This window comes from Leptinotarsa decemlineata, unplaced genomic scaffold, assembly GCF_025532065.1.
Source record: "Leptinotarsa decemlineata unplaced genomic scaffold, Ldec_3_MD MMD2_tig00026282_RagTag_RagTag, whole genome shotgun sequence".
Classification (NCBI taxonomy): Eukaryota; Metazoa; Arthropoda; class Insecta; order Coleoptera; family Chrysomelidae; genus Leptinotarsa; species Leptinotarsa decemlineata.
Window position 1 is genome coordinate 16964997 of NW_027412668.1, and position 16847 is coordinate 16981843.

Consider the following 16847-nt stretch of genomic DNA (forward strand, 5'->3'; position numbering starts at 1 on the left):
AGTTACAACATTAGTAGTCAGTATTTCAATTTAAGTTTAAAGTTCGTTAACTTCAAGTCTGACAAATTAGAAGACGTTATGTCAAAGTGTACTTTGTCTCTTAACAGTCATGCTAATCGGCAAAATTGCCACTACTGATCAACGGAAAATCCTTACTGGGTAAGAGAAGAACACACGCGATACTCTCAAAAGGTTAATTTTTGGGCAGGGATTGTAGGAAACCATATCGCAGTGGTCCTTTTTCATTGAGGGTAACTTGAATGGCGATAATTATTTGGAATTACTTCAAAATGATGTCATTCTAAGTTTAGCAAATTTATATCCTGTACACACCTCAGCAACTTTAAGCTCAGCTCAGACCTTCTTTGGATTATTTTTTCCTGATATCTACGCTACAACTCATCAATATTTATTTAATGTAGAGATTAAGAGGAAACATAAGTTAAAGATTTGTTTGGTTTCAATTTTTGGAGGAGGTCAAGTAATGAGATTTCACATATCCATACTCGTATATTACTGAGATATATTAACAAAATTCGATACTTTTGTGTATATTTTATATATATGAAGTTTACAGGAGCTCAACATTATCTTGGTTGGATACAGTTCTAGTAGATTTGGATGATTGTTTTTTGAATATTGATAAAGATGTTGCAAACACTGTGATGAATATCAACACTAATATAGCTACTAATGTTACGCCAAATATGAAGAGATAATGGAAATATTCAACGGGAGTTTCAGTTACCTTAGTATTATCAATAAATTTCAAATTTTCCAAATATTTGAAAAGATTGCTATTTTTATAGTCCTTGTTGAAGAATTTATAGAAAGAAGTGCTGTTTAAATCGATTGGATCTATTTGTTTTCGACTGACTAGATTCTCAAGGTACTCGTAAAAATTACTTTTTTGGAAATCTTCACCAAAAAATCTGAAAAATGAACTATTTTCCATAAATTTGTCATCGAAAGGCATTTTTTCAGTTTGAACAACTTCAGATATAGCATTTTCAGGAACAGTGCTATTTACCACAAAATCATCATTTACACAAGATATTCCTCTTACGTTCTCCAAGTCGAAGGAATTACCTCTCACTACTTCTATGCTCTTCTTCTGGCAGAATTTAACAATATTTGTTAATTCCTTACACTTCCAAAAATTTTCGTTCAGATCAATCTTCCGCACACTAGAACAGTGGTAATAAAATGATTCTATATCAAGTTTCTCAATTCGATTTTTTCGAAAATCCAACTCTGATAATTTCTGCAATGGACTGATAATATGCATTTGAAGATTTTTGAATTCGTTGTAAGATATATTCAAATACTGCATATTAATGACATGATCGAAAGTGCCATACTGAAAGTTAGAAATATTATTATGTGATAAATCTAAAAAAATTAAAGACTTGAGATCTCGAAAAACTGTGTTGGAAATATTACCAATTTTATTGTTGTCGAGATGGAGATGAGTTAAGTTGTGTAAACCAAGAAATGTGTTTTGATTTAGCTGAATACTGTTTTGACTTAGATTAAGTTTTACAATTGATGCATTGATTAAAGAATTGCCCAATTTTTCAACCATTCTTATATTGTTTTCACTAAGATCCATAATTCTGATTGATTTCCGTATTGCCCCTATGTGTGATATTTTATTTTTCCTAAGATATATTTCACTACAGTATATGTTACCAAGGTTTATATCAGTGATGTAATTTTCGTTCAAATTCAATGTAATCAAGGCATTCATCCCAATGAAAGTATTATTGATCTCCTTCAATATATTTTTCGCTAGATTTATTGTTTTGAGTGAAGTTTTTTGAGACGAAAATAAATTATCATCCAGAAACGATAACATATTATCTTGTAGAAATAATGTTTTGAGGGGAACTTTATCGAAAGCATTATCAAAAATTTGTTTTATGTTATTATTTGCCAGGTTCAACATGTATAAACGCTGTAGCCCGTTGAATATTCCATATTGTATGAAACTAATGTTATTTTGAGACAGATCCAAACAATTCAAATAGTTTAGTCCGGCGAATGTGCCAGGCAATATTTTGGAAATGTTCGTATTGTTCATCATAATGTCCACTACATAATTAGGTCTAGTACCAAATGAAGATGTTGCCAATATTGGTAATGACGAACGAGAAAATCGTAAATAATAATCAGCGCAACATAAAGTTGGATAGCTCAGCATTCTTGTTTGGTCGTCGTCGAAGCGCAAGTCGTGAATTCTGATTCCATTTCTTGTTACCCCCATGCAATCTTTTTGTCCATACTCATTAGTTTGTTGACTACTGGAAATAGTATACGTAATTACGGCCTCCGAAAGAGGGTGGAAGATTATAAATAGAAGTGGGAATGTCTTGATCATTCTCCCGTTTAACTGAAACAAAAAAAGAACGGTAATTTGATCGACAAATTATAGATTTTCATTAAAAAAATAACATGAAAGGTTTGATTTCAATTCGTCAGTTTCAGATACTTCAATAATAATTATGCTTGAAATTTTGGTCAGAAAAATGCAGAAGGCTTTCATCCTTGCTCAGGGCGAACCATTCTTCGACTCAATGATCGCTTACCTCACGGTGTGGGGAGTGGTTATTGATTTGTAAGGCTGGCGCCCAATCTGAATGTATTGGGGCTTCGGTGACAGGGCCCGAACGCCATAACCTCTTCCGTAAAAAAGAAGTATTGAAGGATAGCATAATCAAGTCTAGCAAGTAGAAGAACTCGGAAAGATTCAGTTCACGTGTCAATATTCGCATATTGAGCCACGTCTGCTCTTCTATAACTATTTCCCTGATTAAAATAATACGTGTTAGGAATCACACGTTAAAAGGTAAGACCTCGTTAGTCCTTAGCTCGCACAAGTTTCTCAACTTCTGAGAGTTGTCGTTCGTATGGGGGCGGCAGCTGATTAACGGAAAAACAGATTTTTAAACAGATTTGAAGAACGATGGATAGTTCTCACACAAGATGAGTGAAAGTAGAGAAAATAACTAATGCAATATAAAAAGTGTTGAAAATTACACTGAGGTGTCATCGTTCGACCTGCCTCGGGGACTGATCCGGTGGATCGGTTCTTTCTTGAAAAACAGAACATTTCAGGTTAGAGTATCTAGAGGGCTCCCTGTCTGACAACAGAGAGATCCTCGCTGGGGCGCCAAAGGAAGCTGTGCTCTCTCCCACGTTATACTCGCTCTCACAGAACTATTCTGTGACTCGCTCTACATCAGTGACATACCGATGTCCGCGCGTGTGAAGGTGTCTCTCTACGCCGATGACACGGCTCTCCTCTCGTCTTCCATGGGTCGGGAGCTCGGGATCGTCTACATGCAACGTGCATTGGACGACCTCGTACGCTGGTACCTCGAGTGCAAGATCCCAGATTCAAGTGAACCCAGAAAAAACTTAGGGAAGAACGATATCTTCTCCGGCTAGGAAAGTGAGGGTCTCCGGAAGGGAGATCAACTGGCAAGAGCGGGTAATGTACCGCGGTCTTCTAATAGACCGTAGGCTCACCTGGAACCCGCACATTATATCCGTTAACCCGGGGCCACACTGCAGGATGCTAGATGGTCGCTTGGAGGGTGGATGGTAAAGGTGAATGGTGGAGGGGCAATGCATCGTGGACGCAGTAATATGAAGTCAGTATCTAACTGACAGCGGAAAAGTAACAATCATGCCTCTTTTCAATAAATAACAAATAATTGAAACTAAACATTAGAATATAAACGGTAATCAATCTTAAAAATTTCAACTATAACACCATTGCTAAAGTTGCTAATTCGAATAAGGCATCTGATCTTAGACCAATCAATATGTTCTGTACTATTGAGAAAGTATTGGAAAAAGTAGTCTATAGGCAACTTGTTGAATATTTAGAAGAAAATAGTTTGTTAAATAGTGTACAGTCAGGATTTAAGGGCAAACACAGTTGCGAAACAGCACTGCAGTATGTTTTAGATGAGTGGAAACTAAACCAAAATAATAAATTAATCACAGGTGCTGTATTTTTAGATCTTCAGAGGGCATTTGAAACTGTTAACCGCTCTTTACTTATTAGAAAACTAGAAAGCTTTGGTATTATTGATGATGCTTTAAAATGGATGATGGAATATTTAGATAATAGAAAACAGAAATTAAAATTAAATAACATTTTATCTTCAGAAATTATAAACGAGTGTGGTGTACCGCAAGGTAGCGTGTTAGGTCCTCTTCTATTTTTATTGTATATCGATGATATTCCATTTATAATTGATAGATGCTTTGTTCATCTGTTTGCAGATGATACTTTAATATATTATGCATCAAATGATCTGCTTGATATAATTAATGTAATAAATGAGACACTAAAATCTGTATATAACTGGTGCTGCTTCAACTCGTTAAAAATTAATAAAAATAAAACAAAATTCATGATTATAGGAAATGACAAGCAGTACCATGACTTCAAAAAATATAATTACAATATTAAAATATCAAATGATAAAACTGAGTTAGTGAGAAAAATTAAATATTTGGGTGTAATTGTAGATAATAGAATGTTTTTTAAGGAACATGCTTCATATATTATTAAAACAATAGCATTCAAAATTAATTACTTAAGTAGGCAATCTAAGCACTTTAACCAATGGTCGCTTTTACTTTTGTATAATAGCTTGATTTTACCTCATTTTACTTATTGTGGAACCATCTTGTACTTACTAAACCAAAATGAAATTGGAAGACTCCAGAAACTTCAAAATAGAGGAATGAGAGTAATATTATCTTGTGATAGAAGAACACATATAACATTAATGTTGAATACATTAAAATGGTTATCAGTAAAAAATTACTTTCGTTATTTAGCATTAATATTTATTTTTAAAATTAAAACTGGTGATGTTCCTGTATATCTACGTGACAAATTAAAGTATAACTTTGAATATCATGAATACAATACAAGAAGTCGCAATAACTTTCATATACGTCAGACTAGTAATGTCAATTCAAATAATACAGTTTTCATTAAAGGAGTTCAAGCATTCAACGAACTACCGGAGGATATTAAGAATGCTACCTCTCTAAATATATTTAAAAGAAAATTAAAAGTGAACCTTTCAGACCTACAAAGTGTTTAGTATAGGAACCTGCTAATACAGTTTTTTTTTTCTTCTTTTTATTTTATTTATTGTGCTGTTTTTATTTATATGTTTCAATGTACATGATTTTAAATTTTGAATTTTAATTGTGACATTTAAATTTTTAACCTAGATTGAGACTAATATTGTAACTGCATTAGCTTGTGCTAAATAAACGATATATATATATATATATATATATATATATATATATATATATATATATATATATATATATATAAAGAATTACATATTATGAAAAAAAGGATCTTGCTGCTGAGTTGTAGATGTTCCACCATACGAATCTAATGATTGTTGTTCCATCGAAAAACATGAAACATCAGTAGAATTTGACAATGATGAGTACTGGGTACGACTATCGTACTCGTGGTCAAATTGAGGGGCTCTGACAGACAAATTTCTTTTTCCATATTCATTCAAGATAAGGTATTGAATTTTCCCACGGACTCAGCCTATGGCATGTGCTTAATTCCCGCATATATGGAAGTAAACTTTTGAAGAAACACAAATCCGGATCTTCTTCGGAGCTCATTTCTTTTTCCAGAAGTGCAAATTTTTCCTTGATGGGTCTGCTGGGTCCTAAATTGCCCTTCTTTTGTACACAGAACTTATTACGCTTTCCTCCATAGCTAGGCTACCCGGCTGGAATATCAAACAAGACTGATTAGGTTGGATAGACGCCAGGCGTACCTTCGGATGGTTTCTGGAGGTTAGATGGTAGTGGGGGGCCACTGCGGCTACCGTTGTTCTGTTACTCACGTTTATAAATAGCAGGATGCTCGCCAGGCATCTATCTACCATCCACCATCCTACCAACCTTCCTGCAGTGCGGCCCCAGCTTTAAAACAAGGATCGACGGCCGGATAGCTAGTTTGTACCCTCTGATCTACAGAATATCTAAAATGAGCCTAAAAAACAAAATTAGATACCATCTACAACAGGATGTTCAAGCCTGTCATCATGTATGCTTCAGGCGTCCGGGGACAAGCGGCTCCGTCTAATATCTCCGTTCTGGAGAAATTGCAAAACAAAATAATACAGATTATTGTGAATGCTCCGTGGTTCGTGCGGAATGAAGCCATCTGCAGAGATTTGCAGCTGCCTTCCATTCAGCAGTCCATTCAGCAGTCCATTCAGTCGAGGAATCAGCGAGTTTTTGATTGCGCATGAACTCACGATAATCCGTTAGTTAGGGAAGCTACATGCCCTCATGTCCCCGTAACTGATGAACAATTTTTTCATCCATCTCACCCCAGCCAGGTAGGGGTACACCGTGAAGGGCGGCACTGATGTCTGAGAACATTCATGCCGCCATCCCACTATCAGTTATGACCCATTTGTCCCTCTGACAAAGCCAGTTGGAAGAGTAAGGGAGCTAGGCTTCAACCTGACCAAAATCAAGATGGTTATCGACAATGAGATGTCATCACATTTTTTGCACAGTTGTGCGCTAAGCGATAACCTAGGTTGACCCTATGAATAAACAGGGCATGATTGCAGCTCTCATTTAAATACACCATAGGGGCACTTTCAGATATACACTTATAGCTCTTTATAATATTATAGAAAGTTCAAAAAATATGTTTAAAATACGTTTTTCCGTTAACCATCTATTGCACCCCTGCGAACGACAACCCTCAGAAGTCGAAACTTGTGCAGGCTAAGGACTAACGAGGTCTTACATTTCAACGTGTGATTACTAACACGGGTTGAATGATAGCAAGTGAATTTATGACTGAGTGATGCAATTTGAAAGTCAATTATCATATAAAACGGAACACGAGTTGGATAAATGTTGATTGAAACACATAAATAATTTAAACAATATGAGGGATATGGATATGATTCAAAGATAATTTGGCAAATATATTATTTCTGTACAAAGTTGCCTTCAAGATTCATTGTCGTATTTGTTACAAAAAATAAGAAAATGTCAAAAAATCTTCAATTTTTATGAACAAATTGATGTAACGGTTGATCAACAATAACTATACAAACTTTAACTCATTAAAAAGAATGATTGCACGGAGTCTTCTTTGGAAGACTCCTTTTTCTGTATCAAGATGCAGTAGTAGATGGAGTAGTCAAAAACTTTCTTTCCCTTCAATAAATTTATTTCGTAGATAACAAATCAGGCCGCTCTCGTCTAACATTGAAAATTGTAATTAATTACTTTCGGAAAAAATTAAATGAAAGTTAAAATTTCTCTCAAACACATTTTCAACATAAAAAACAATTAAATTATTAATAAAATGAAGTTACCGCATTGAATAATGTTGATAATGATTTTTCAACAAAAAACAATTTCTTATCTAATCAATCGAACATTCAAACACATTTTAAGAGGAATTTTTTCAATCATTATTTTGCCATGCCAGGAGATATCTCTTTGTAAATGATTCAATAACAAAGGACATAAAAATATGCATAGCGGCAATTACCGTCGTAGTTTTTTTGGGAAAGGTAATAATATTTCACTTTTGAAAAAATATTCAACATAATTTTTTAAATATTGGAATAATTTCCAATTATTATTTTTTTTTCAATACAAATCATGAAATTTTAAAACAACAATAATAAAAATCAATTGGCGCTCCGAGGCGACTTTATTGATTCCAGTGGCGCATTTGCTTTTTCAGCTGCACGAAAACCCGGAAAAACCTGCAGCAAAACATCATCTGAATATCTTGATCTGCCAATGTCCCCCTTTTCATAAAACAAAATGTAGGGTGTCTCCAGAGGCTCCAATAGATTCAATACATCGCCAGAACACTTCGTGACATGATTATCGTCAAACTTAAACCAGTCCGTTTCGTCTTTGACCAATGCGTAATAATGACCAGATTCAACGCTAGAACCACAGTGAACAATGACTGCATGAAGATTATAATAGTGATCTGCTAGATTGTAGTGTTCATCTATTTCGAACCTTCGTAAGAGTTTGGTGCTTCCGTCAGAGGTTGAGTCGTGTTTGAAGATCATCAGTGTTATTATTAGATTGACTGGTGCCTCAGCTATACTAGTTAGTTTGGCGTTTGTTTGGCAATACAGTCGATCATCACCTGTTAAAATTTCCATTTTCAGATGATTTAACAATAGGCTTTGTACGGACTGGTTATCATTCATGTTAGGAAACGCTAGTTGAAGTTCCAATTTGAAAAATATAATATACAAAATTAATTTCGAAAATCTCGAACAAATATTTTGAAGAGCTCACAACTTCTGTTTCTTGGTATCAATGAAAAAAAATACGTTCGATCCCTTATCGATTTGTGTTAGGACATTGATCAGCCTGCATTTGGTTTCTTATGAAAGGATATATTTACAGTTCCACGAAGATTTATCTTGAAGTAACTTCTCTTGAGTTCACTGAGCAAATAATTTTCTAAGTCCAGGAATTCGTTTAAAATAACACTCAAATTGTTTACCTCGTTACGAAAAAAGATTATATCCTCTATTATTACTAACACAAGAATCCAGCTCCAGGACAACATACAAACATTGCTAGTTAAAAATAGCTTGTAATGAAAAAATAATATTCAATTTACAGGCTATTTTATTTGAAAAACTAGTTTTTGTAAGTCACCAGCGTCTCAAAGGACACTAATCACTGATACTACAAAAATTTCATAAACATCATTTTCAGTTTAATTATTCCCAAACTGCTCTCAAATATTAGTGTCAAAAGAATAAAGCAAAGCAGTCTCAGTTAAATTCGTAATTTGATGGACAATGCCCATTATACTGTTTGAAGTGTAAGCAGTTTTTATTATACTCGGCAATAAGAAAAGTAGATATCTATTTGAAATTATCTTGTGAATTATGAAATCTCGCTAAAATCTTGAAATAATATAAATACATACCAAAATACGTTATTGCGAAATATTTATTACATATCACCATTGACAATTCTAATGAGAACTGATGTTGGAGGAAGTCTACATTTCTGTTTCAGGACATGATAAGAGCAAATATACAATGATTTCGTTTGAAAAAGTGATAATAAATTATCTAAAATTATCACTTATTTCAGGATCCTCTGAACGGGATGTCATAGAGGAAGTGATAAGTTTCGAAATCAGGTAAGTGAAGAAATATTATTATTTTTCTTTCCTCAAAATTTTCAAACATGCTTTCAATAAAATAAGATGTGGAGTCTCATCAAGGAACACTGGACCTACTTTTCGGTTATTGGCATTTTTAAACTTAGTGGGTGAAAAATCACAATTTTTATAAACAAAATAATCAAGGAAAAATGAGGTATTCCGGTTTTTTATTGATAACATTAAAACTACAAATATTTAATGAATGAACCAAAAATATTTTTGAAGAAGAGAAAATTTCTCATGAAAAAGTGCGGATTTCAGAAATGTACCTCTATTATTTATAATTTTAATTCAGCGCTGAAAATAAGTCTCCGCGCGCCTGTTTTACAACAAACGCATAGCCGCTGAAGATAACGAAAATATCTTTTTTACAACATCAAATGTTTATTTAAGAATTTGAAAAGATCATGTCCAATTTAAAATATTTCAAAGAATGAGCTTCCGTTGGAAAAAATCATCCAAATTTTTTACGAAGTTGTGTTGTGTTGGATATTTATAAATAATTAGAGGATCTCTGCTCTGATAAATAGTTTAATAATATTTTAAATGATGGTCCTAAGAAATTGTTGACTAGTGGAGCTCTTCTTATATGCATACCCAAGAAGATTATTCGATGAAAGTTAATAAATGTTTTTATTTTGTTTATTATAATTTTTAGCAAGTGGAAAATTTTATGAATATCAAAGAAATGAGAGTAAAAATTGTGATTTTGGATTTTTCTAACAACAATACTAACTAATCGCGGTTGCAATTTTTTAAATGTTTGTTAACAAATTGTTCACAAACAGAGAAATTTCATAGTTGAGAAAAATTGTATTGAAAAAAAATCCTTGAATTTTTTTTAATGTTGAAAATGCTTTCTTTTATTTACATTTTTTTCACAATCATTAGCTTGAATTTTCTTCTAAAAATCATTATTTGTGTTTCTTGATATGATTAACATTAACAAACAAATTATTATAATTTAGGATTATTCTTATAATTTTTTCCAGAAGTGAATGTATAAGAACAACTATGTGCAACAAAATAAAAAACATTGTTTTGAATACTTTTTAATATAACACGACAGCACCTACTTTATTTGTTATGTAACAAACGAGTGTAACTTTCAAACAATTAAAAGTACGATGATGGATATCCGGGTCTTCTTTAAACAGGGTATCTTGATCTTTAAAATTATCTATTGAAACTATTCATGTTTTTTATGACTTATATATTTATTATTCAATGAAAATACGGCAATTGACCTTCGAAACAATATCTACAAAGTTGTCATTTATTCATTTCCATATCTCTAATTGTTGAAACAATATAACCATTTTCGTTAGAAATTGTCCGACTTATGTTGAATATTTTTGATGACACAATTGTATAGATCAATGTATCCTGTATAGAAGAGACCTAAATGTCCATCATCGTATCTCTAATTATTTAAAAGTTACACCCCTTTGTTACACAATAAATCACGTAGCTGCTGTCGTGATATATTAAAAACAATTGATTTTTTTATTCTGTTTCATATAGCTGTTTTCAGAATTACATTTACATCTAGGAAAAAAGTTCAATTATATATTTTTTTGTTAATAAACAATTAAAATATGAATACATTTTTGAATCGTGTCAAGCAACACAAACAACGATTTTTTGAGAAAAAATATTTCTTAAATTATTATTCAAAGTAGGTATGTAAATTAAAATAACATAATCAATAATTTGAAAAAATTGTAGGATTTTTTTATCATTATTTTTCCATTACAACAGAATGGCAAAAATGTTTTCACAAGTATTAAATTTCTCTATTTTTTTATAAACAATTTGTATATATTTATATAAACAAATGAGGTGAAAAATTACGACTACGAATAAAAAAACCTTGAAATCAAAACATTCATTTATTAATTACCAAAAGCATAACTTCGTGAAAAATGAGGATACATTTTTTCCAGCGGGAGTCTATTAATTGAAATGTTTTAAATTAACCATGATTTTTTCAAATTTTGGAATGAACATTCATTGTTACAAAACAATATTTTCCGTGAAACGTTATCTTCAGCGGCTATGCGTCTGTGGTGAAACAGGCACGCGGAGCCCTATTTTCAGCCCTATTAAAATTATAAATAATGGAGGTCATTTCCGGAGCCGAGACTTTTTTATGTGGAATTTTCTTCTCTTCAGAAACCTCTTTGTTCAATTCCTTAAATATTTAAAATCTTAATGTTATTAACAAAAAACGGGATTACCTCATTTTTCCTCGATTATTTTGTTTATAAAAATCGCAATTCTTCACTCACTGTAAAATTTTTAGAATACGTGTCCCTAAGGCTCATTCCGAATAGAGTTAGCCGTTGCTCTTATTTTTAGGAGGTTTATATCTATTTTTCACGTTTTTCAACTTCTTGCTTAGACGAACTCACTTCTGATCACCAAATCAATAAAATTGTTAGAAAAATGTTAAACGATTTTATTGAAAAAAGATAATAATGATGTAGTTAATGTACTGAAAACTAAAAAATAATTCGGAAGGTCCTAGGTAGCAGTCATCACACCACTCTTCTCAGCAATCTACGGTATTGATCAGATAAAAAAAATAATGGAACCTTCCGAATTAATTTTTTATTTTTAGTACATTATCTACATCATTATTATCTCATATTTTTTCAATAGATAGATATATAGATAGATAGATAGATTCATTTATTTGACTGTTTAAAATAAGTTTATAGCATGTCATCCATACAAAATAGTCATAGAGAGTCATGTAATATATAAACTGGTAAAAAACCTTTTCATAACTTTTGGATTTAAAAGGACATTGCAATATAATATAACGTACATATTAGAATATGTTCCCAAATATGAATATACCAGTGAATAATTATTGCTTAATATATTATTAATCGATAGATTATTAATTGTTTAAAAATTTATCAATACTATAAAAACAATGGTCTAAAATCTAAAAGTATATCTATTATAGCTATTTTGAGTTTGATATTATTCAGTGAACGCATATTTGAAGTCAATTTGTAAAGTTGCGGCAACGCAATTTGATCAACAGATTCAGTATCATGAGTGTGAATATCGAAGATAAAAGGATAGTTCCTTTTATTTTCGTGTATTTCACAGACAGTTTGGAAAATATAAAACGTCATTTTTCTCAGTTTGACAGCCTTTTTTGGGATCTGAAAATGTTTGCGGCATGGCAGGAATTACCCCATTGTGATGGGGTAATTCCTAATAGTTATGGACTAATTCGAGAGTGAAATAAACCAAAATATGTATTCGTCAGTAATTCTGGACTGACAATATATTGGAGCCTTCTCATTAGAAACAAAATACTAGATAGACGTTTATTTAAAATGTCTGTATGCATATATTAATTAAGGGAGTCATCGATTGTAATACCGGAAAGTTTGCAATGTTCACCTGTTGTAAAGCTGTTGTTACTTGAAATGATTAATTTTTGAGTCTTCTGATCATTCAGTTGCATGAAGTTGGCGGTAAATCAACTTTTCGCATTGTGAATGGATATATTAGCCCTTTTTAAAAGAGTATATATATATATATATATATATATATATATATATATATATATATTGACAGCCTTTTTTGGGATCTGAAAAGCTAGGTCGGAAAATCGAGCAGAAAACCATACCTCGGGAAAAGTCCAGCAAATGCCCGAAGTTGTATGGCCTTCCAAAAATTCACAAGACGGACGTTCCACTAAGACCAATAGTGAGTGCTATCAACTCACCGACACAAAATCTAGAGAAATACTTATCCAAAATCATGCAACCAAAGACGGAGCTGGCAGAATCTTATGTGAGAAACTCAGAGCACTTTGTGGATATCATTAAAAACATCAAACTGAACGACACCGATATCCTTGCCAGCCTAGACATAAAATCCCTCTACCCGAGTATACCCATAAACGAAGCCCTAGCCACCATTAGAACTGATCATAGCTTTCCGCAACATATCACGGATCTAGCAGAGCACTGCCTTAAAAACACCTATTTCATATTTGACAACCAGATCTATAAACAGGTAGAGGGAGCTCCGATGGCAGCTACCTTTCCTAGACCTACTCATAACACGAAAACCAACTGGCAACTTGGGTTATACAGTTTACCGAAAACCCACACACACCAACCGCTACCTACCAGCAGCATCACACCACCAGCCTACTCAGCTACAATCCGTAGCCAACACGTTAATATCCCGCAGTTTTCGCCTAACAGAACCAACAAACAGGGCAACAGAATTGGGGGAGACAACAAAGGCTCTGCGACAAAATGGCTACGGACCAAAGATCATTCAAAAGGCCATCGACAGACAAAGAAGAACCAAAAAAACATCCACTAGATCGACAGAAGACTCTCCACAAGACAGACAATCTGTGACACTACCTTATATCAAAGGTGTGACCGACAAAATCGGGAGAATACTAAGACGTAAAAACATTCGGACAACCTACAAACCGCACAAAACGATATCCAGTTGGCTGTCCAGACCGAAAGAGAGAATTTCCCTAGAAAACCAAGGAGTATATAGCATCACATGCGAGGACTGTGGACAACAATATATCGGTCAGACCAACAGACGTATATCTGCCAGAACCCAGGAGCACAAAAACTCGATAAGAACAAAACAAACCTCCTCAGCCCTCTTTCAACACCATCTACAAACAGGTCACAAGATTAATTTTGAGTCCACAAAACAGATAGCACAGGTGCAAAACCCAAGAATTCGACAAATCAGGGAAGCTATCGAAATCGAAAAGCAAGGCCTCATCAATAAAAGGGATGACTCACTAAACATCCCAAGGATTTGGAAAACAATAATTAAAAACAACCCCCAAAGACAACCACAAATTGATAATGAACCATCGCAGGTAGGAGAACCGCCAGAAGCCATTAACAACCCTCAGGTAGAAAAACAGGTAGGAGAACTACCAAAATCCATCAACAACCCTCAGGTGGAAAAACAGGTAACAAATCCATACAACTTACGCAAGCGAAACGTATAAAAACACCACAAGAAGAACCTTACATCAGTTACACCTCTCGAAGCGAAGCAGTAACTCGTCTTGATAATGCCATCTGAGATGATGGCGAAACGTCGACTATCGAATAGTACACAACGGATGAACACCCGGAAAAACAACACATCATATATATATATATATATATATATATATATATATATATATATATATATATATATATATATATATATCATTCTTCTCATTCTAGTATTACAAGGTGATATGTATTCCGCCATTTTGTATTTGCGGCCATCTTGAATTTGCATTTTTTTCAAAGTGTACTCCTATTCTACTAATCAAGCCAACAGAAAGGGGATCAAACTTCGACTACCAAATTTGACTCATGTGAAAGGACAAATTTGAAAGGGCAAATTTCACACAATACTTTTGACTGGAAAAAGAAGTAAGTCTGCTGAGACTAAATAAAAAATCCGGGCTCCGGGGACGACACAACTCGGGTTTCTTATTTAGTCTCTACCATTTCACTTCAGTTCTAGTCAGTAATAAGTCAATAACATATGAAAATTGCGTAGGCTGCGCCGCTCCTGATTTTGGGCTCTATTTCATTTCTTTTCTAGAAAGTAATGAAGTGCCGCCACCAGCGCCCGGATTTTTTATTTCGTCTCAGCAGATTAACTTCTCTTTCAGTCAGAAGTACCGTGCTGAAATATGAAGGTGGCAGGAACCCTGATAAGAAAAATGTCAAAGTTGTGCCGCTCCCAGCGCCGTGCTTAACTTCGTGTCATATGTTGTTTCCAGGACCTTAAACACACGAATACTCACCGCAATCGACCGCGTATTTGAACGGATATATGAACAGAGAGGGTCGAAGAGAGGAGTCGCTGGATGTGAAGAGAACCTGCTCATCGACAGATGTGTAACGCAGGACTCGATACAGAATCAGCATAAGCTCTCTATGGCCTGGATCGATTATGGCATCTTGCATTTGCTCAGATGCCTTACGGTTCCCGATAAAATATTGATATGCCTTCAACAACTGATACCACTCTGGCGGACTCACTTCATCATAACATCTGGTCAGGCTCGAGTCCAAACAGAGCGAGCTTTTTTCAAAAGAGGTGTGTTTCGGGGTGATTCACTCAGTCCCTTTTTTTCTACATCTCACTATTGTCATTATCCGTTGCACTCAGAAGTACTCGATGTTAAAACTGGATGATCTTAAACTTCATGCCTCTAGGATCTCCATTGGTCCTTGAATGTGGTGGAAGAGTACACTCATGCTATCGGTATGTAATTCGGGATAGATAAATGTGCTACAGTCCATCTTGAAAGAGAACGATGCGGGGACTGAAGAGAGGATGTGCAGCTCGTAGATGAAAGAATCCTGCACAATGTGGATGTTGGAGAGACGTATACTTACTTCGAGGTGGAACAATGCCGCTCACAAGAGGTAACAGCAGAGAAGAATTCTCTCCGCGGCAGGTATCAACAAAAACTCCGACAGATTCGGTCATCGGAATTGTCGGGATCGCCTTTCCAATTTTATTCTACTCGTTTGGAGTAATGGATTGAACTCGGGAGGAGCTGTATCAACTCGACATGAAGACCCGAAAAATTATGCATCTTCATAGGACAAATCGTCTGTTCCATGCTTGTATCTTCCCGACGATAGGGAAGCCGTGGACTTTTGAGTTTGAAGTGTCTACACGTCAGAATGGTACTGGATGGAGCCTGTGAAGTCATCAGGAGTTTGGATCCTCTTTTCTGCATGGCCGGCGACCATGAGAGAGCAGGAATTAGAGCAGCTGCCCGGAGGCTGATGAACTCGGTTCAGTTCTCGACACCGAACGAGGTGATCACAACTCTGTCACGGAAATTGGAACTCGTTCAGCAAAAGGCTCACATGAAAGCAACAGAAATGACCTCACTCTTGCGCAACACAAGGATAAGCCAATGTATGGGATCGAGTGGACTGAAGTCGGAAACTGATGGGTTTAAAATGGCCTGCCGGGATGGTGTCTTTAACAGCTTAGTCTACCGCAGTCGCGTTACGGGTTTAGATGTTCCTGACACAAGGTGCAGGGCCTGCCGCAAGTCGCCTGAGACCCTAAAGCATTTGCTGTTAACATGTCCAGCATATGCGGTCTCAGCCTATATCCATCGACATAACGTGGCTCTTTCACGGTATTGACGAAATATTGGTGTTGCCCAACGCTCCGGGGGATATTGAATCAGTTGTGGCTCATGCAAGCTATGAGCCCGATCAAGTTCTTTTCGACCATCAGAGCAAGACGATATTCGTCGTGGAGTTTTCAGCTCCCGATGAGATGAATGTCATCCGAAAAGAAGAGGAAAACTGAACCACACTTCTTTTTACTTTCCGAACGTATCTTCATTATAATCTATGGCTATCACGCGACACGCCACGCCATGCATAGAATGCATGGCGTTGGCCTTGGTCAGTGTCTACTCCTCTGACGAAGGTACGGAACTTTTTTATTTTTCTTGTTTTATGTTCTAAACTGTGGCCATCCAGTACACAACTGTATTTACTGTACTGATATAGAAATATAGTTCTGA

The 16847-nt window shown here is 34.8% G+C and overlaps 1 protein-coding gene and 1 long non-coding RNA gene across 2 annotated transcripts in view; one reads left to right on the forward strand and one right to left on the reverse strand.

Annotated features, from left to right (window-relative positions):
* The window catches only part of LOC141484695 (uncharacterized), a 30017-nt gene extending 20781 nt beyond the window's left edge, over positions 1 to 9236 (forward strand). Inside the window, exon 3 of the long non-coding RNA XR_012466745.1 lies at positions 9187 to 9236. This is a non-coding gene — a long non-coding RNA (uncharacterized lncRNA). The remainder of the gene's footprint in view (positions 1 to 9186) is intronic.
* LOC111510286 (uncharacterized) lies at positions 498 to 9137 on the reverse strand. The gene is made up of 2 exons (XM_023166193.2): positions 9017 to 9137; positions 498 to 2392 (listed from the first exon to the last, which is right to left on the reverse strand). The coding sequence occupies exon 2, from the start codon at positions 2378 to 2380 to the stop codon at positions 572 to 574; it is 1809 nt and encodes a 602-aa protein (XP_023021961.2). The 5' UTR covers positions 2381 to 2392; positions 9017 to 9137; the 3' UTR covers positions 498 to 571.
* Positions 9237 to 16847: the final 7611 nt, after the last annotated feature.

Coding starts and splice junctions, on each gene's coding strand:
- LOC111510286 (XM_023166193.2), bottom strand. CDS start 2,380: ATGATCAAGACATTCCCACTTCTATTTATAATCTTCCACCCTCTTTCG.